This window comes from Podarcis cretensis, assembly GCF_951804945.1.
Source record: "Podarcis cretensis genome assembly, chromosome: 18".
Lineage (NCBI taxonomy): Eukaryota > Metazoa > Chordata > Lepidosauria > Squamata > Lacertidae > Podarcis > Podarcis cretensis.
Genome location: NC_137188.1, coordinates 8,656,228 through 8,675,436, shown reverse-complemented (window position 1 = coordinate 8,675,436; position 19,209 = coordinate 8,656,228). Strand labels below are relative to the sequence as shown.

General features: G+C 50.6%; 1 protein-coding gene across 2 annotated transcripts; it reads right to left on the bottom strand.

Annotated features, from left to right (window-relative positions):
* Positions 1 to 1,674: 1,674 nt before the first annotated feature.
* Positions 1,675 to 18,698, bottom strand: MARCHF2 (membrane associated ring-CH-type finger 2). 2 transcript variants are annotated; one of them, XM_079960947.1, is made up of 5 exons: positions 18,488 to 18,698; positions 9,138 to 9,366; positions 3,808 to 4,003; positions 2,756 to 2,965; positions 1,675 to 2,226 (listed from the first exon to the last, which is right to left on the bottom strand). In XM_079960947.1, the coding sequence occupies exons 2-5, from the start codon at positions 9,311 to 9,313 to the stop codon at positions 2,068 to 2,070; spliced, it is 741 nt and encodes a 246-aa protein (XP_079817073.1). In that variant the 5' UTR covers positions 9,314 to 9,366; positions 18,488 to 18,698; the 3' UTR covers positions 1,675 to 2,067. The 2 variants fall into 2 exon arrangements, with proteins under 2 accessions (XP_079817073.1, XP_079817074.1); XM_079960948.1 differs by lacking the exon at positions 18,488 to 18,698 and adding an exon at positions 12,370 to 12,468.
* Positions 18,699 to 19,209: the final 511 nt, after the last annotated feature.

Genomic DNA, 19,209 nt, shown 5'->3' with positions numbered 1-19,209 from the left:
CCCTAGTTCTGAACACTGGAGACCTGCTTCAGTAGAACTGCCCTTTTCCTAGCGGAACTCAGCCGACTGTCATAACGGTCAGCCGAACTGCAAAAGTGCCTTTACATCCACCCCACTGAAGACACTATTCTATGTGCCGTTTTTTTAACTGATGGGATTTTTCAAGATGCAGAAAAAATATGTGCAGTCAGGAAAGAAGAGAGCGGACCCAGACTATGGAGGCAGCAATCCGTCCTGGGCTCTGTGCAACACAGATGTGTCAAGAGAGGGAGCTATGTGTCGTGTGGGTTTTTTTAAGGTTGTAAGGCTGGGGGTAATGGGTTTCACTGCACTCAACTCTTGTGTTTGATTGCAGTCCCTACATTTACCATTTTTAACTCTCTGAAAGTGACTTTGCTGTTTAAGCTTAAAGACTGGAAGAAAGTAAATATTGCGATTTAAGCTTAAAGACCGTAATTGCTGGGGGGGGGGGGAGTAAATAAATCAGCTGTTCCTATTACTGTACACGGCGTGTGTTTTGATGGTTTTTTCTTTTCTTTTCAGTTTCCAAAGTGTCTTTTATACTTTAGCAGAGCTGATTGTAAAATTCCGAAGATAAGCAGGGCAGCGGAGACTGAGGACCAACCACGTGGATGAATTGTGAATTGAACTGTGCATTGAACAGGGACCGAACTGGTTCCCTTTTCGGAACGGGTGAACGTGAAGCAATTCCTCTTTAAAATGAACTTTCCATATGCTCTTCACGGATCAAGTGCTCAGAAACTTTTAGCCCTTTCCCCAGCGTGGACAGACCTTTCCTTCCACGCCAGAGAGTGTCGCACAGATTATTACAGCAACGAGCTGCCAAGACTTCTCAAAAACTACCACTCAGTCAGTCGCAACCTTCTTTTTTTTAAAAAAAGAAAAACTTCTCCAGTCCCAACATTGGTTCAATTTTTTTTCTTTTTTTACTCCTCCTGGGATTATTATTATTATACTTCAAATCCATTCTCAAACGCACAGAATCCTCTGGCCAGGGAGAGAAACATCACTGACAAAGAAACAAGAGGGAGGGGGGACGAGGGAGGGGGCTCGGCGCTCCCCCACCCAAAAAATCTATGTAGTGCAAAAACAGGAAAGGGGGCTTGGAGAGACCCCGAGGAAAGAAGGGCGCAAAAGGAGAAGAAACTTCCCTCCCACCCTCCGGTTCTTCGGAAGAGCACCAATTCATTCCCAAATGCGATCAGATGACAAGCAGATCTGCACATTGCTTTTCCCCCCGCTTAGAAAGTCATTGCAAGTTCTTGAAAATATGCCCGGTGTGTTTCACAGGGTGGATATTTATTGCAGAGGTGCCCTCAGACATTTCCCAGCTGCTACCCACAGGGACAGCAGGTATTAAACCACTGGGGGTTAAGGACTCATCGATACTTGAGCCTTCCCCGAAATGCGACATCCGCAGCAGTTGCCGCATAGGAGAAGTCGGGCGGCGGCGAGAAACCTCCGCAGCAAATGCTCCACCGAGCGAAACCGACAAAGCGCAACAGCCTTGAGGTGAGCGGGGGGGGGGCGTCGAAGCAGCAGCAACGGGCAGGTCGCCTCTCCGCCTCTCTCGCGGGGACGTTTGTCAGGACGACATAAAAAAAGGGGCCTGGACACAAACAGCAACAGCAGCAACAGCGACAACACCAGGCATGGAAATTAAGAAGAGTGATAAAATTATAATAATAACAACAATAATTATGGTAATATAATATAGATATATGGATATAGGGAGAGGCTCTCTTTCTCCTCTGCTAGGTTTCGTCTCGAAGACGGAGTCTGGCCGGCGGGCGCTCAGGGCCCACCGCCAGCCAAGCTCATTGCACACACCCCTGCGGGGCTCGGTTGTCGTTCTGTGTTCTCGCCGCAGCGGAACGGGGCAAGTGGCAAGATTCCCCCTTTGGTCGGGCTGATTGTTTAGGCGAGTCTTTAGCCGCTGTGGGCGGGAGAAAGTGCTATCCCGCTCTCCTCTCTCTCTCCCTCCTCCCCGCCCCCCGCCCCCCGCGAGGGGAGGGCCCCCCTCGCCTACGGAGGGCCGCTCCTGGCTCATACGGTCGTCTCGTCGGCCTTCTTCTTCAGGAGCTTGGCGGAGAGCAGCGAGTGCGAGACAGGGTGCGGGTTCCTCGAGTCCGGGATCATCAGGCGGACTTTCTGATTGGTCCGTCGCCACTCGGAGTACAGCTGGCAATGGTAGCGGAATGAAACCTGGCCGGCAGGGTGGGAGGGGGGTCACAAGCGGCGTGGGGAAGGAGAGCAAGAATAATCAGGGTTAGGTTTGGAAGTGCCCAAGGTAAAGACAAAGGGACCCCTGACCAATAGGTCCAGTTGTGGCCGACTCTGGGATTGCAGTGCTCATCTCGCTTTATTGGCCGAGGGAGCCGGCGTACAGCTTCCGGGTCATGTGGCCAGCAGGACTAAGCCGCTTCTGGCGAACCAGAGCAGCACACGGAAACGCCGTTTACCTTCCTGCCTATTTATCTACTTGCACTTTGATGTGCTTTCAAACTGCTAGGTTGGCAGGAGCTGGGACCAAGCAATGGGAGCTCACCCCGTCGTGGGGATTCGAACCGCCGACCTTCTGATTGGCAAGTCCTAGGCTCTGTGGTTTAACCCCCAGCGCCACCCGCATCCCTATCACTGACCCATAACCTGCCCCCAATAATAGTAAGGCGGAGGAATAGACAAATTTAGTGTAAGAAGAACCCCGAGAAGGAAAGCGGGCGTGACCACTCACCAGTGTCCAAAGGACATAGATGGTAAAAAGTGCTATGGTCAGGGCAATCAGGCCGATGGCCTCCAGGCGGCTATTGAACTGCAGGTGGTCTTGGGCACCGCGGAGGCAAAGCCAGCCAGAGATGGCAGCCAGCGGGGTGATGAAAAGGAAACACACCATGTCGCAGAACAGCGTCCGTTTCTCGTTGCGTGGGCCGGGGTCCTTCAGCCACTGGAGAGAAGGAAGGAAGCGGCAGAGGGGGATTAATTTGTCAGAATGAAGGGGAAAGAATCGCACGCTGAAAATGCTGTCTATGAGAATAAAAGAAAATTATTGTAAATTAGTTTGGAGATGGTATTTAACGCCAGTCAGATTAAATAAAAACAAGAACGCTGATGGAGCTGAAAGCTCTGTCTGTTGTTTGAGAACTCTCAGAGCCACCTTGTTAGTCCCAAACAAGTTTTATCTCCCGGGAGTAAAGAGGGTGCCTGAGCCTAAATAGAGAGCAAGCAACTGTCCAGCAACACGCTGGAAATGATTTTGGAGGTGGGGGAAAGGGTGCTTAAGGAGATAACAGAAATCACTGACCGACAGTCCAGAGGTAGCATTATTATCCATTTACGGTAGGGTGGAAGGTTCACAGGCTATGAAGGAGTTGCTCACAAATTTATTTGACAGCTGCCATTTGTGAGCCTCGAAGTATGTGTATCTGCCTATCCTATCGGTGTTTCTCATCAACTACCAGCAAGGGAAGACTGCTCCCACCATGGCTGAGATAACTCCAGCCGCCCAGCCCCACTCCCTTGCCTCAGAGGACCTTAGAGAGAACCTCTGATGTGCAGAGGGCAGGGAGCGCTGCCTGATCTATTCCGGTTCCATGGAGAGATCATGCCTTCCTGTTCCTTTTATAACACCTGAGCACAATTTCATTTTGAGAATCTTTTGCAAGGCACCGCCCAGGGACAAAGCAGAATGCAAGTGTTCCAAAGAAAAAGATTTGTCATTCTCTTTCCCACTCAAAACCTCTAGCCTGGAGATCGTGCCCTGCGGCAAGCGAGGGAGGCGCAACCCACCTCAATCAGCGGCCTGGGCCGCCGTTCCACGACAAACTCGGTGTGGCACAGTTCGCAGTAGCTCGTGTTCGAGGAGGAAAGCCACTTCTCCAGGCAACTCTTGTGGACGGTCCCCAAGGTGCCCGTGCAGTCGCAGGGCGAGAGCAGGCCTTCTCCGCTTCCGCCTTCGTGGCAGATTCGACAGATTGGGCCATCGCTGCGAGGAGAAGGCAAAAGAGAAGGGGGCTTCAGCCACTTTCAGAAGACCAGGGTGGGGAAAGTGTGTATGGGCAAGCTATCCAGAAGAAAAATTGTATTTCAAGGAGTTAGTGATCTGACATGGTTATCCTTCCTGCCTCTGTTCCGGTTAGGCTCGTTCTACTCGTGTGTAGGACTCTGGCAGAGACACATGCCCAACTGGCATGTTCTCTCCCTCCTGGTCGATCGTTCGGGAGCTTCAAAAGCTTTCTTCAGCCCGAACATCACAGCGACTGATACCTAGAGGCATCAGAACACTTACAATCCTGCAGTATTGGCAGTTTGCGTAACAGAACTCAGTAGCACAGCATTTTGGCTAATCTACTTTTATTTACATATAATACACTCGGAGCATTCTGACTTAGCTCTTTCCTCTTTCTCATCAGACAGCAAAGAGAAAAGGAACAAAGGACAATAGTCCCACTTCACAGAACACAGTAATACCAAAACATCCTGTCTCCGTCACTTCGCACGCTGTGGAATGAAAACAGACACTGTCATGTGATAGACAACAATCCCATGACTGCAAACACGGAGCAAAAATCCTAACAGTTCCTTCCGCCTCCCCTTGTCTCTTGTTAAGTTCTTTGATGGCATGGAGAACAGCCTTTATTGTCCTAATCAGTTGGGAGGAAGTGATAGTGCTGGGTACCTTCCTGATGTTGGACGCTGTTTTGAAAAAGTGAGGCATTGGGAATGGGTGGCCAATGAATGATCAGCACATAGCCAGTCAGACAAGCCAAACAGCCTACTAACTATAAATCGGATGGTTGTGGGCAGAGTTTTTGAGAAGCTCATGCACGGACTGATCTACCACGGGGCCGTGCAAACTGAGGCTGCCTGGGGGACTCACTTCGCAGTTTCTTGAGGCTTACAAGTGGCAGATTGAAGTGCTTGCTTGGTATGTATATACTGCTTGCTGTTTAGAATAAAACCTTTCGCCTTCTCGCCCACTGGCGTTTTGTATTACCGTATTTTTTGCACCACAACATTCACTTTTTTCCTCCTAGATAGTAAGGGGAAATATCTGTGCGTGCTATGGAGGGAATGCCTACGGGTGGCGGGGGGGATCTGCTGCAGTCGTGAGCAGAGGATCCATGGTTCCCCTTCCTTCCCTCCTCCGTGGCTCGCTTTGAAACAGCAAAGTGGGAGAAGAGCCGCTGAGTGGGGAGGAGAGAGGGACAGAGAGTCTGCTTCTTTAAAGGAGCAAAGTGGTTGGTTCCTTTAAAGCAAGCAGGCTCTCTGTCCCTCTCTCCTCCCCATTCAGCTTGCTACATAGCAGCAAAGTTTTTCAGCTCGCTAAGCTGGGGATGAGCGGGGAGGAGGAAGAAAAGCAGAGCCTGCTTGCTTTAAAGGAGCAAAGTGGGAGAGGAGAGGAGCCTTCTCCCCTTATACCCCTCTTCTTCATTATTAGCAGCATCCTTCTCCACCCACCCCACAAGTGTTCCTTGTCCCTTGAGTGCTTTTCCTTCCGTCCCAACTTAAAACGTGGTTACAAAGCACGGATCCACATGGATCCTCAGGATTTTTGCATTGGGCTACTCCAAACTCACTGTCAGATCACATGTCTGTGGCCACAACATGAACCACAAAAATCATACATTCACTCTTTCGTTTAGAATATTTTTTTTTTCTTGTTTTCCTCCTCTAAAAACTACGTGCGTGTTATGGTCAGGTGCGTGTTATAGAGCGAAAAATACGGTACTTCTGAATCTCATTTTGAAAGAACCACCTTGCCTTTGGCAAGACAAAGGCCTGATGTCTTTGATGGCTGTGACCCGAAAACACCTCTGCTGCCTTTCGGGTTTCTAGGACCGTTGTATCTGCTAACCAAAAAAGATTCTGAACTTGTGCATGATGGAGAATTTCCATCATGAAGAGCCATCATCATACTGAGAGCCAGTATGGTGTAGTGGTTAAGAGCGGTAGTCTCGTAATCTGGGGAACCGGGTTCGATTCCCCGCTCCTCCACATGCAGCTGCTGGGTGACCTTGGGCCAGTCACACTTCTCTGAAGTCTCTCAGCCCCACTCACCTCACAGAGTGTTTCTTGTGGGGGAGGAAGGGAAAGGAGAACGTTAGCTGCTTTGAGACTCCTTCAGGTAGTGATAAAGCGGGATATCAAATCCAAACTCTTCTTCCGGCCAAGGGGTTAATTGGCCATTTCTCCAAGACCACACCCACCTGTCAATCAACTCGTCGCCGTGTGATGTTGGATGATGATGGACAGGTGATGGGGCTCAAATCTATGCTGGCTGTGACCCCCAGTTCCCCACAGAGACCTGGCACACAGCTGAAACAGCAGGATAACGCCCACTGATCAGCTGGTGAGCAGACCCCAGAGAGTTTAGGATTGAACTCTCCTCCCACCAGCTGATGACAGAGTTCAATCCTGCTGGGTGCTGCTCTGGCAATACAGTGGTACCTCGGGTTAAGTACTTAATTCGTCCCGGAGGTCCGTACTTAACCTGAAACTGTTCTTAACCTGAAGCACCACTTTAGCTAATGGGGCCTCCTGCTGCTGCCATGCCACCGAAGCCCGCTTTCTGTTCTCATCCTGAAGCAAAGTTCTTAACCTGAAGCACTATTTCTGGGTTAGCGAAGTCTTTAACCTGAAGCGTACGTAACCTGAAGCGAATGTAACCTGAGGTACCATGGACTGCAAGAAGATCAAACCTATCCATTCTGAAGGAAATCAGCCCTGAGTGCTCACTGGAAGGACAGATCCTGAAGCTGAGGCTCCAATATTTTGGCCACCTCATGAGAAGAGAAGACTCCCTGGAAAAGACCCTGATGTTGGGAAAGATGGAGGGCACAAGGAGAAGGGGACGACAGAGGACGAGATGGTTGGACAGTGTTCTCGAAACTACCAGCATGAGTTTGACCAAATTGCGGGAGACAGTGGAAGACAGGAGTGCCTGGCGTGCTCTGGTCCAGGGGGTCACGAAGAGTCGGACACGACTAAGCGACTAAACAACAGCAACATGTTGCTTTGGGAGACGATAATCAAGCATAGCCCAGTTCTGTGAAGCTTGGAGGTGGGATGTGAGGCATCTGGGCTTTAGCAGTGCAGTAGTACCTTGGGTTAAGAACTTAATTCATTCTGGAGGTCCGCTCTTAACCTGAAACTGTTCTTAACCTGAAGCACCACTTTAGCTAATGGGGCCTCCCGCTGCTACCGCGCCGCCGGAGCCCGATTTCTGTTCTCATCCTGAAGCAAAGTTCTTAACCTGAAGCACTATTTCTGGGTTAGCGGAGTCTTTAACCTGAAGCATATGTAACCTGAAGTGAATGTAACCTGAGGTACCACTGTATGTAGGGAGCGCCCCCCCCCCCGGTCAACTTGGACAGATGGGCAGTCCTGCTCACCAATCAATCACCAGAAATCCTTGTGACATCAGATGATTGGCAGACGGGCGCCCCCGTCCACCAGTTAAAGTTGGCCTGCAGGGGCAGGGAGATAAAGATCCGGCCTGCCAGGCCAAAAACACCCCCCTTCCCTGATTGACAGCCTTGAAGGGGCTTGCTTTTTCTCAGCCCTCGTACGAAGACCGAGGGCACGGACAGGAGCAGGTGGGAAGGACGACTGTGTCTGCCTGCATCCTGTGAAAACAAATGCATTCCGCTTTGTGTGTTCTACCTGAGAATGTGAGATAAATTCCAGCAGGCAGCAGCCGAAGCATCACAAAGGGTGTCTGGAGAGATTGTGTGCAGGGGGCGAGTGAGTCGGACTAACAGGAAAGAGCCACAGATAAGTCGCTCCAGCAGAGGAAGAAACACAGGAAGTTGCAGAGTCAGACCTTTGGTCTGTCTAGCTACACTGTAGCTCGCCCCGCAGGGTTCTAGACAGGGAGATTCTCCCCACCGTACGTGGAGACGCTGGGAACTCAACCCAAGTGCTTCTGAACACAACGTCCGAGTTGCATCCTTTCTTCCTCAAACCCCAGTGCTAGAAATTCCCCACTCGCCAGGCATGTTCTGCCCTGGTGCGGGTCCAATCGTGACCACGTAGAGATCTCTGAGTGCCAGGCTGGCGGCTGACATCTCTATCTGGCTGGCCCCTCCAGCTTACTTAAGCAGGTCAGCAGAAGGGTTTGTTTACTAGAGCACTTCGGCTATGGGGCAGCTCTTTAGATTGAGTGGGTAAAAAGGTATGGGGGGAAAGCAAAATGTCCCTTAGAGAAGGATCTGAAACATTTCCCTTTAAGCTTGATTTTGTTTTATTCTGCGTTGTTTTACTTGATATTTTAAACTGCTTTGCCCTATTTTCTCGTCCAGCTGGTAAGGTAAAGGTAAAGGGACCCCTGACCATTAGGTCCAGTTGTGGCCGACTCTGGGGTTGCGGCGCTGATCTCGCTTTATTGGCCGAGGGAGCCGGTGTACAGCTTCCGGATCATGTAGCCAGCATGACTAAGCCGCTTCTGGCGAACCAGAGCAGCGCACGGAAACGCCGTTTACCTTCCCGCCGGAGCGCTACCTATTTATCTACTTGCACTTCATGTTTTTGAACTGCTAGGTTGGCAGGGGCAGGGACCGGGCAACAGGAGCTCACCCTGTCGCAGGGATTCGAACCACCGACCCTCTGATCGGCAAGCCCTAGGCTCTGTAGTTTAACCCACAGCGCCACCCGCATCCCTTACAATGCGGTATAGAAATGAAATTAATTCTTCTTCTTCTTCACTGGGGGAAAAAATAGTACCTAGACATTCCATTGTGGCAACCGCAACCTAGGTTTAAGGTGCCATTTGGCGGTTAGGTAATATATCTGAGTTTCTAACACTGCTCAAACTACGTAGGATTCCAGTCCTCTGAATAAAAGGCTGTTTTAAGTGGGTAACAGGAGGAGGCACAGACTTGCGTATCATTATGTTTTTGCAGGTGTCCTTCCAACTCTGAACCTCCTAATAATAATAATAATAATAATAATAGTAATATCTTCATTGTCTATCCCCCAGCCATGACTAAAAGGCTTTCTGCTTCTTTGACTCTAAACTGAACTCGGCCCTTCAGGGTCAAAGGACGCCCCTCTTGCCGGCTAACCAGGCTCACATCCCCGGACCAATCCATCACAAGCCCGGGGCGCCTCGGCCTCACCTCTGCGTCCCCAGGGCTTTGATGACAGTCGAGAGCAGCCGTCCGTCCTTGGCCGTGACTTGGGTGACATACTGAGGACGCCCAAAGTCGGAATCTTCCACCGACTTGGACAATGCGGCGCTGCCCGGACAGTCACACAGCGAGCCCGGGAGGTGGCAGCAGTCGCCCGTTGTCATGGCAACCGAGGATGCGCTGGCATCAGCAGCCGGAGAGCAGAATCATGGTAGGCCTGAGGAAGAGACAGAAAGCGCTGGTCAAAGTCGGGCCCGATACAACTCGCGGCTTGTCGCTTTGCTGCTCAGTTGCCAATTTTCTGTTTTACAATCAAAAGTACCCAATTTTACATCCTTAAGATATCAGTGACTTCCCTTCTTCTCTTCCCATGGTTCATTTTACATATCATAAATCCCTACATATTTTACAAAAACTAATCCGTTCAGTATTCAATTATTACATCCATCAAAGCTTATTTACACTGTTGAATTTATCTGAATGCTGCCAGCGTTTTCAGCTGTATATATATATTTCCTATATATTCAATAAACATTTCCCAGTCTTCTCTAAATGTATGTTCTTCTTGTTCTCTTATTCTTATTCTATTCTATTCTATGTTCTCTTAGTCTGCAAGCTGCACATATTCTGTCAACTTAAGTTGCCATTCTTCTTTGATTGGGACCTCGCTCGTTTTCCATTTTGGGACCAACGAAACACGGGCCACAGTAGTAACATACATTTTTTGACCCCTGGGAATTTGAGTCTGAATTATGCCCAACAGAAGAGACTGATTTTGGGAGGGAAAGTACTTTTAAACATTTTTTTCTCAATTCATTATGGATCATTTCCCAGTACTCTTTTACCCTTTTACAGGTCCGCCACATATGGAAGAACATTCCCTCAACCTCTTTGCACCTCCAGCACTAATCTGATTCAGTCTTATACATCTCAGCACGCCTAAAAGGTAAAGGTAAAGGTACCCCTGCCCGTACGGGCCAGTCTTGACAGACTCTGGGGTTGTGCGCCCATCTCACTTAAGAGGCCAGGGGCCAGCGCTGTCCGGAGACACTTCCGGGTCACGTGGCCAGCGTGACATCGCTGCTCTGGCGAGCCAGAGCCGCACACGGAAACGCCGTTTACCTTCCCGCTGGTAAGCGGTCCCTATTTATCTACTTGCACCCGGAGGTGCTTTCGAACTGCTAGGTTGGCAGGCGCTGGGACCGAGCAGCGGGAGCGCACCCCGCCGCAGGGATTCGAACCGCCGACCTTTCGATCGGCAAGTCCTAGGCGCTGAGGCTTTAACCCACAGCGCCACCTGCATCCCTCTCAGCACGCCTACTCAGAGTTAAATACCATCTGTGAATCATCCCTGCTGCGATTACTTACAACTGAGTGTAAAATAGCAGCGTTAAAGGTCAGGAGCAGGCATAAGCAAACCTGGCCCTCCAGATGTTTTGGGACTACAACTCCCATCATCCCTAGCTAACAGGTCCATTGGTCAGGGATGATGGGAATTGTAGTCTCAAAACATCTGGACGGCTGAGTTTGCATATCCCTGGTCAAGAGACTATATGGCATCAATGCTCCTTTTAAGAGTTGCTGGCTCAGATGGGTCTTGATTGACAGGTAACATGGTCCATCTAATCACAATGCAGTCAGGTCAGTGGGAGGACGCCTGGGGACCAGAGGCTGAGATGCTCTGTGAATGGGTCATCCAGGAGACAAAAAGGAGACTTTCTTCAGCTTCCGTGTCTCATTCATCAAGGCAAAATGGAGAAAGAGAGACACTGGCAATCTCAAAATGACGAATGACCATAAGTGAGGCCTGTATAAACTATCAAAAAGAATCATAGAGCTGAAAGGAAGGATAACAGCGGTACCTTGGTTTTCGAACAGAATGTGTTCCACGAGTCCGTTTGACTCCTGGAACCATTCAAAAACCAAAGCGCGGCTTCCGATTGGCAGCAGGAGAACACTCCCTGGTTTCGATCGTTCAGGAACTGATTTGTTCGGGAGCCAATGCATTTGGCTTCCAAGGTACCTCATGTTACGTTTGCTTCATGTTAATTTTTTCTGGTTGCGTCCAGCGGTGACCCGGAAGTACCAGAAAGGGTTACTTCCGGGTTTCGCCTCTCGTGCATGCGCAGAAGTGCTAAATCGCGCTGCGCACCTGCGCAAATACAGAGCTTCAGGTTACACGCCTTTCATGTTGCGAACGGGCCTCCGGAACGGATCCCGTTCACAACCAGAGGTACCACTGTACAAGGATATGCAGAGCTCTGTCCTTTTTAGGGATCGAACCTGCAGCCTTGGCGTTATCGGCACCATGCTCTAACGTCTAACCAACCGAGCTATCCAAGCATGTTAAGGGAAATCACACGCATCCTATTCTGCATTTGCGCAGGCCCTAGATTCTCACAAACATGACATATTAGCAACAACACGGTTTCGAAGAAGGTGAAGGAATGCAATGTGTGTGTGGCGCAGGGGAGGAGACGGACAACATACTCAGCATTTATGTATTTATGTCTTAGTTAATTAAAGAATAAAAAGGCGGGGGAACATCTCCCAAGAGGATCCCCATTGTTCAAGAAATGCATGTGTCCTGCATCGGTCAGCAAATGTCCAGGAAGGAAGGACTGTTCCTGGAAAAATGAGCTGCCTTTGTGGTCTTCATCATTCTGAAAAGCAGTCGCTTGGATAATAAAACAGGGAACAGCTCCTCCCTTTTCATTTGGTTGATTTCTAAGCACCCGACCCAAGGAAGGCAACATCCCTTAAAACTTAGCCAGCGTGAAACTGGTCCCACAACCAGCTGAGCGCAAGCTCTTCTCAGGAGTGAGGGAGAACAACTTTGCCTATGCATTCTCAAAACGCACACCCTGAAGTTTTCTTTTCCTCTTAAGATGTGTGCTGCACAGCCCCAAGGGAAAAGCAGCGAAGAATATTGTGGCACCTTAAAGACTTTTACCAGTTTATTGTGCCATGGACTTCTGTAGACCGCAGGCTACTTCACCAAGGGTTATCCTAAAGTAGCGGGTATGGGGGGGGTGGAACTGTGAATTGTGTAGCATATCCTTCTAATGCAAATAGCAGCTTCAAAGGAGCTGGTTGCACAGCAAGGGAGTAAAGGGTTAACTCCCACCCTACACTTCTGCCTGCTCCAATCCAGTTAATTATCAGCACCCACTTTCCATTGGGTCCTATTCATATTTTAAAAACAAAAAACAAAACATGCATTTTAAGACTACTTGGGTCTGTAAACATAATTAAGCTTTCCCACAAATTCCACTGAGCTTCATGACGGGAGTGGAGATTCGAACCCCGATCTCCCAGGCCCTTGTCCGTCACTCTAACCATTACCTACACTGCCCTTTAGAGTACTTCCGCTATGGGACAAGCTCTATAAATTAAGCAATAGGTAAAAAAAAATACGGGGAAAGCGAAATGTCACTTAGAGAAGTATCTGAAATATTTTCCCAGAAGCTTGGATTCATTTCATTCTGGGCTGTTTCGTTTGATGCTCTAATGGGCTGTAAACAGTTTTGAGATACCGCGCCCCGCCCCCCCGCTTTAAAATACAATGTGGTATAGAATAGAAATTAATAATAATAACTGCCACAACACATCCCATTTTGGGGGAAATGGCACCTAAACTGTAGGTTTAAGGTGCCATTCGGCGATCAGCTTATATATCTGAGTACCTAATGCTTCTGCCATCTTCAAGTCACCCGGACACCTGCAATCCGCCTTTCTACCCTCCCTCGGGTCTTTGCTTCGCAGCCTGCACTGGAGAAATCCCAGGTTCCTGGCTACTCCTGGAACAACGGCAGAGGCAGGGAGTGCCTACTGGTTCCAAAACGTTTTCCACCTCATCGTTTTAAACATGCAAAATCCAGAACGCTTCTCCTGCCTCTCTCTCTCGCTCAGGCCATTCCCTCGCCAGCACACAAAAATGGCATGGGGCAAAGGTCCCCGAATGCAGATCTGTTGTCACCGCCTGGTGAAGTCGCCCGCAGCAATGAGGAGGTGGTTAACTGGACTGTTTCAAATGCCTGCAAGAGCCCATGCACAAAGCAAACCCAACTCTCAGGCGAGCAGGGGCTGGCTCTTGCAGTATTTAAAGGTAAAGGGACCCCTGACCATTAGGTCCAGTCGTGGCCGACTCTGGGGTTGCGGCGCTCATCTTGCTTTATTGGCCGAGGGAGCCGGCATACAGCTTCCGGGTCTTGTGGCCAGCAGGACTAAGCTGCTTCTGGCGAACCAGAGCAGCACACGGAAACGCCATTTACCTTCCCGCCGGAGCGGTACCTATTTATCTACTTGCACTTTGACGTGCTTTCGAACAGCTAGGTTGGCAGGAGCAGGGAGCGAGCAATGGGAGCTCACCCCGTCACGGGGATTCGAACTGCCAACCTTCTGATCGGTAAGTCCTAGGCTCTGTGGTTTAACCCACAGCGCCACCCGCATCCCCTTGCAGTATTTAGAGAACTCCAATTCACACTGCCATGGATAAAAACTAACTGATAGCAGAATTAATGTCTTAGGGACATTTTGGTCATAAAAAGCTGTTGAGGAACAGCAAGGGAAAGATCTTTTCACTGCACAAATAGGGCTGCCAGTGGCATAGCGCGGGGGGTGCAGGGGGGGCCGGCGGCACCGGGTGCAACATCGGGGGGGGGGGGCGCTCGCCACCTCCGGAGTCGCCGAAGAGCCTCGGGCGCAGGCTGTAGCAGAGCCCCATGTCTCACGGAACCAACGAGCTGTGCACGCATCCGGGCTGAAGGCGTCCGGCAGGCAGCGGCTCTCAGCGCTCGCCGCGGAGGGCACGCCAGGCAGCTCCTCCTCACAGCCCCGCCGCCACCACTGCTGCTACTGCTGCTGCTGCTGCTGGGCCATGTTGCATTTTCCTCGCCTCTCTGCCCTCCTCCTTCTCCGGGCAAGTGGCGTCGTTTGGGCGGCAGCGCCAGTGGCAACTTGCCTCAGATCACCTGACACGGACCCGCCGCTGCCGCCGTGGCTACCTTACCATAAATACCCCAGCCCAGGCAGCAGCAAGAAGAAGCTGGCAGCGGCGGCAGGTTAGGGGCGCAAATTACTTGCCTTGCCCCGGGTACTGACAACCCACGCTACGCTGCTGAGGGCTGCCGTACGTGTATATCAGAAGTATTTATTCTGTTTGCTGAATTTCCGGGAAAATAGCTAAGAAACATGCAGGGGGGGGGGAATCAACAACTTTTGTGTCCGGATTTTCACCTCTTGAAATATGGCAACCCTAAATTACAGTCATATCCTCCTTACAGTTCAGCCACAGCACACATCTAAAGGATGGTTAAAACACTTTAACTTTAACAACGGCTTTTCCCAAATAATTCTGAGAACTGTAGTTACAATTCCCAAAGTTCCTGGGAAGAGGGCCTGCTAAACCACTCTAGGAATTGTAGCTCTGTGAGAGGACAGGGGGTGGGGGGCGGTTTCTTTCCTAACCACTCTCAGCATCCTTAGCAAACTACAGTTCCCAGGGTTCTTTAGGGAGAAGCCACGGCTGTTAAAAGTGCTACACTAGCACTTCCACGGGTGGTGCTGTGGGTTAAACCACAGAGCCTAGGGCTTGCCGATCAGAAGGTCGGCAGTTTGAATCCCCGCAATGACGGGGTGAGTTCCCATTGCTCGGTCCCTGCTCCTGCCAACCTAGCAGTTCAAAAGCACGTCAAAGTGCAAGTAGATAAATAGGTACCACTCCGGCGGGAAGGTAAACGGCATTTCCGTGCACTACTTTGGTTCGCCAAAAGCGGCTTAGTCCTGCTGGCCGCATACCCGGAAGCTGTAAGCCGGCTCCCTCGGCCAATAAAGTGAGATGAGTGCCGCAACCCCAGAGTCAGTCACGACTGGACCCAATGGTCAGGGGCCCCTTTACCTTTAGCGCTTCCTCTATGGAACTGACAGTGTCGCCCATGGTTCTTCCCCAACCCTGGGAGGCAGGTCTGAGAGACAGCAACTGCCCCAAAGTCGACCAGTGAACTAACTGAGAATTTGAACTAGACTGAGGTCTCCCAATCTCAATCTAGACTAGGGCACTAACTAGTACACCACACCGGTACTACACAATTTTCTCACAGCCATTGGGAGAGTTCATAGATCAGAGAGTTGGAAGGGACCGTGTCGGTCATCTAGTCCAACCCCCTCCAATGCAGGAATATGCACCCATAAGGGGATCAGGCCCATGCCCTGGATGTTGTCAGCACCAGGCTCTAACCAAGTCAATGCATGTGCAAAATCAGGATCAGAGCAACCGGCCAACTTAACAAGCCCAAGCAATGCTCTTACTTCACAGACTTGAAAGTTATTAAATGAATAACAAAATTCTTAAGCTTTCCAGCAATCCATTTTACAAGAAAAGAATTGGGATGCTTCTTCCATGATACAGACGAGTATTCAAGAAGCCTTCCAGATATATATTGATTGAAAATGTATCATACTGTAAATGTACTGCAGCTTTTGAATCCAGTGGTACCTCGGGTTAAGTACTTAATTCGTTCCGGAGGTCCGTGCTTAACCTGAAAGTGTTCTTAACCTTAAGCACCACTTTAGCTAATGGGGCCTCCGGCTGCCGCCGCACCGCCGGAGCACAATTTCTGTTCTCATCCTGAAACAAAGTCCTTAACCTGAAGCACTATTTCTGGGTTAGCGGACATTATATATATATATATATCATGTCAACATCAACACTTGCCATTTGGCCCACAACCACAAGCAATCTCTGGGCTCTCAGATGGATATCAAAGATGGACCAATAGCCTAACTCACTCTAAGGCAATTTCCAGTGTTCCTAAGCAGTGCACACAAAGTTTGGGGGTCATTCCCTCCCTAAAAACAGCCCCAAAGGCATAAGGGCAGTCTTTTATCTATTTAATCTACATCCTGCCCTTCCTCCCAAAGGAGTCCAAGGTGGTTTCTGGTACCACCGGCTGAGACCAAGATGAAGATCAGTGAGGCTCCAGCAGTGTTTGAAATTAGCCAGGCGCCAGGCGCAATTTTGCACCCAACTGTCAGCTACTTGCAACCAAGTGAAGATGCCTGGGCACCAGGATGGAGCCTGACACCATGTGAAGACGCATGCGTGGGGATTCTTGGATCTGGACTGTTTCCACACACTCATGCCCCATCCTATAGAATTGTATCCGTTATATCTGCACAATCAGAATGGATTTCAGGAACCAAAACGCTTTTTCTGCGCAGCCTGGGCAGGACCAGTGAACAACGTCATAGCTAATTGTTGTCGCCTGTCTTCACTTACCCCACCCAACCGCCCTGCTCACAGTTTCTTAAGTTATTCTTAAGTTATGAATGGTCCGCGTCCCTACTATTAAGAAAAAGAGGTCAGGATAGGCCAATATATACCGTATTTGTTGCTCTATAAGACTCACTTTTTCCCTCCTAAAAAGTAAGGGGAAATGTGTGTGCGTCTTATGGAGCGAATGCAAGCTGCGCAGCTATGCCAGAAGCCAGAACAGCAAGAGGGATTGCTGCTTTCACTGCGCAGCGATCCCTCTTGCTGTTCTGGCTTCTGAGATTCAGAATATTTTTTTTCTTGTTTTCCTCCTCCAAAAACTAGGTGCGTCTTGTGATCTGGTGCGTCTTATAGAGCAAAAAATACGGTATGTGGACTGTCCCTGGATCAAGTGACTTTTCTTCTATACCTAGCTGAAGGTTGTCATCTGAACTAGCCAGATGTTTAACTGATATTCAGTCACAAGTCAGTCCATAATTCGAAAAAGACCTAAGAGCTGTCTTGTCAAAAAAATGACAAGTATATATTCTGTTTTGTCAACTGTAACCTTGGTTTAAGAAGCCATTTGGCACCTAGCTTATACACCTGAGTTTCTAACACAGCTCAGGACTCCCAACCATCTTCTTCCTTGGCTAAAGCATCCCCCTCGCCCCCCCTTACTTCACACAATGTTAAAGTAATGCAGAGCATTCACTGCTACAGGAGGTATAGGGGACCTTTAGTCTTTGAGGTGTTGCTGAACTGCAGCTGCCATCACACCCACCAACCTTGACCCTATGCCCAGAGTCGGCCACGACTGGACCTAATGGCCAGGGGTCCCTTTACCTTTACCAGTGCTCACACACCAACTGTTGAATTGCCTGGACCTTTCCTGTTATGGGTGACGAGTTCACTGGCTGGTCTTCCCCTCCCCCCTTTTTTCAAGACGAAGGGACCTCCTTTCGGTTGATAAGATCCTTTCAACAGTGGGAGGGTCTCCCCCGGGGGTGTGGTGGCCTCTCCCTTCTTTTCCCAGCAGAGGAAATCCCTGTCACGGATGCCTTTAGCTGAGATTCCTTCATGGCGGGGGGGGGGGGGGGTTGGACTAGATCAGTGTTTCCCAACCTTGTGCCTCCAGCTGTTTTTGAACTACAACTCCCATCATCCCTGACTAGCAAGACCAGTGGCAAGGGATGATGGGAATTGTAGTCCAAAAACAGCTGGAGGCCCAAGGTTGGGAAACACTGGTCTAAACCACCAAGCCTCTTGGGCTTGCCGATCGGAAGGTCGGTGGTTCGAATCCCCACAACGGGGTGAGCTCCCGTTGCTCTCTTCCAGCTCCTGCCAACCTCGCAGTTCGAAAGAACGCAAGTGCAAGTAGATAAATAGGCATCACTGTGGCAGGAAGGTAAATGGCGTTTCCGTGCACTGCTCTGGTTTCCGTCACGGTGGCCCGTTGCACCAGAAGCGGTTTTTCTCCTGCTGGCCGCATGACCCGGAATGCCGTCTGCAGACAAACACCGGCTCCCTCGGCCCGAAAGGGAGATGAGCGCCTCCAGCTGTTTTTGAACTACAACTCCCATCATCCCTGACTAGCAAGACCAGTGGCAAGGGATGATGGGTTTTGTAGTCCAAAAACAGCTGGAAGCCCAAGGTTGGGAAACACTGGTCTAAACCACCAAGCCTCTTGGGCTTGCCGATCGGAAGGTCGGTGGTTCGAATCCCCACAACATGACCCGGAATGCCGTCTGCAGACAAACGCCAGCTCCCTCGGCCTGAAAGTGAGATGAGCGCCTCCAGCTGTTTTTGAACTACAACTCCCATCATCCCTGACTAGCAAGACCAGTGGCAAGGGATGATGGGAATTGTAGTCCAAAAACAGCTGGAGGCCCAAGGTTGGGAAACACTGGTCCCTTCCCATGGAGCCTGCATACCCAGAAGCAGTGTACCTGGGGTGGGGATTTGGGAGCAGGGTTCTGGGTTAGGCCGGCCTGTTCTGAGGCGGGGAGCGGGGAGGCAAAGCCCCTCCAGAGACCCCCTTCCTGGAGCGCCTGTCACTCAACCCCAAGCCCCGCCCCCTCCTTACCTGCGCCCCGCCCCTTCCGCCAGAGCCCCGCCCTTCCGCCGGCCCGTTCCTTGCCGCCTTCCCCTCAGGGCCGAGGCTCCGGCCGCCCCATCTCCCCAGGCTGGCGGGTGCTGGGGAAGAAGAAGCGCGGGAGGAGGAGGAGGAGGAGGCGGCCGCCTCCGCCTGCCTCTGTCAGCGGCGTCCGCACCTGACTGGAAGCGCCCGCCACGCCCCCTGTCCCACTCCTCTCAGCCAATCAGCGGCGGCGGCTTCGGGAAGCAGCCAATGGCGCGGCCTCGAGCCCAGCGGAGCCCGCCCCCTGCGAGGGGCCGCTGGCGCACGCGCAGTCGGGCGGCGCAGCGCGAGGCGTAACGGTCACGGCCCAGGCGGCCAATCAATCCGCTGCTGCTGTCCGGGGTTGGCGGGGGGAAGAGGAGAGAGAGAAGGGGCGGGGCCTCCTACGACGCCCAGCCACGCCTCCTGGTTGGATCTTTGGCAAACCAAAGGGGAAAGGCGAGAGATTGGCAGACGTTGATTTCAGGTTCCCATTCGAACAAGGATGCGGTCCCTCATTAGGTGGAGAAATACAGAGGGTGAAAAATACCATCAAAATTGATTAGTTTTTTTTCTATCTTTCCGACTTTTAATGACGAATAAACTTCCTTTAAATAGCACTTTTAAAAAAATCCCAAAAGCAAACATTTAAGTGAAACTTAGCCTGCCCAACTGAGTGGGCATTTAAA

Coding starts and splice junctions, on each gene's coding strand:
- MARCHF2 (XM_079960947.1), bottom strand. CDS start 9,313: ATGACAACGGGCGACTGCTGCCACCTCCCGGGCTCGCTGTGTGACTGT. Junction 4,004..9,137: donor AAAGCCCTGGGGACGCAGAG/GTGAGGCCGAGG, acceptor TTCTCCTCGCAG/CGATGGCCCAATCTGTCGAA. Junction 2,966..3,807: donor GGCCCAGGCCGCTGATTGAG/GTGGGTTGCGCC, acceptor CCTTCTCTCCAG/TGGCTGAAGGACCCCGGCCC.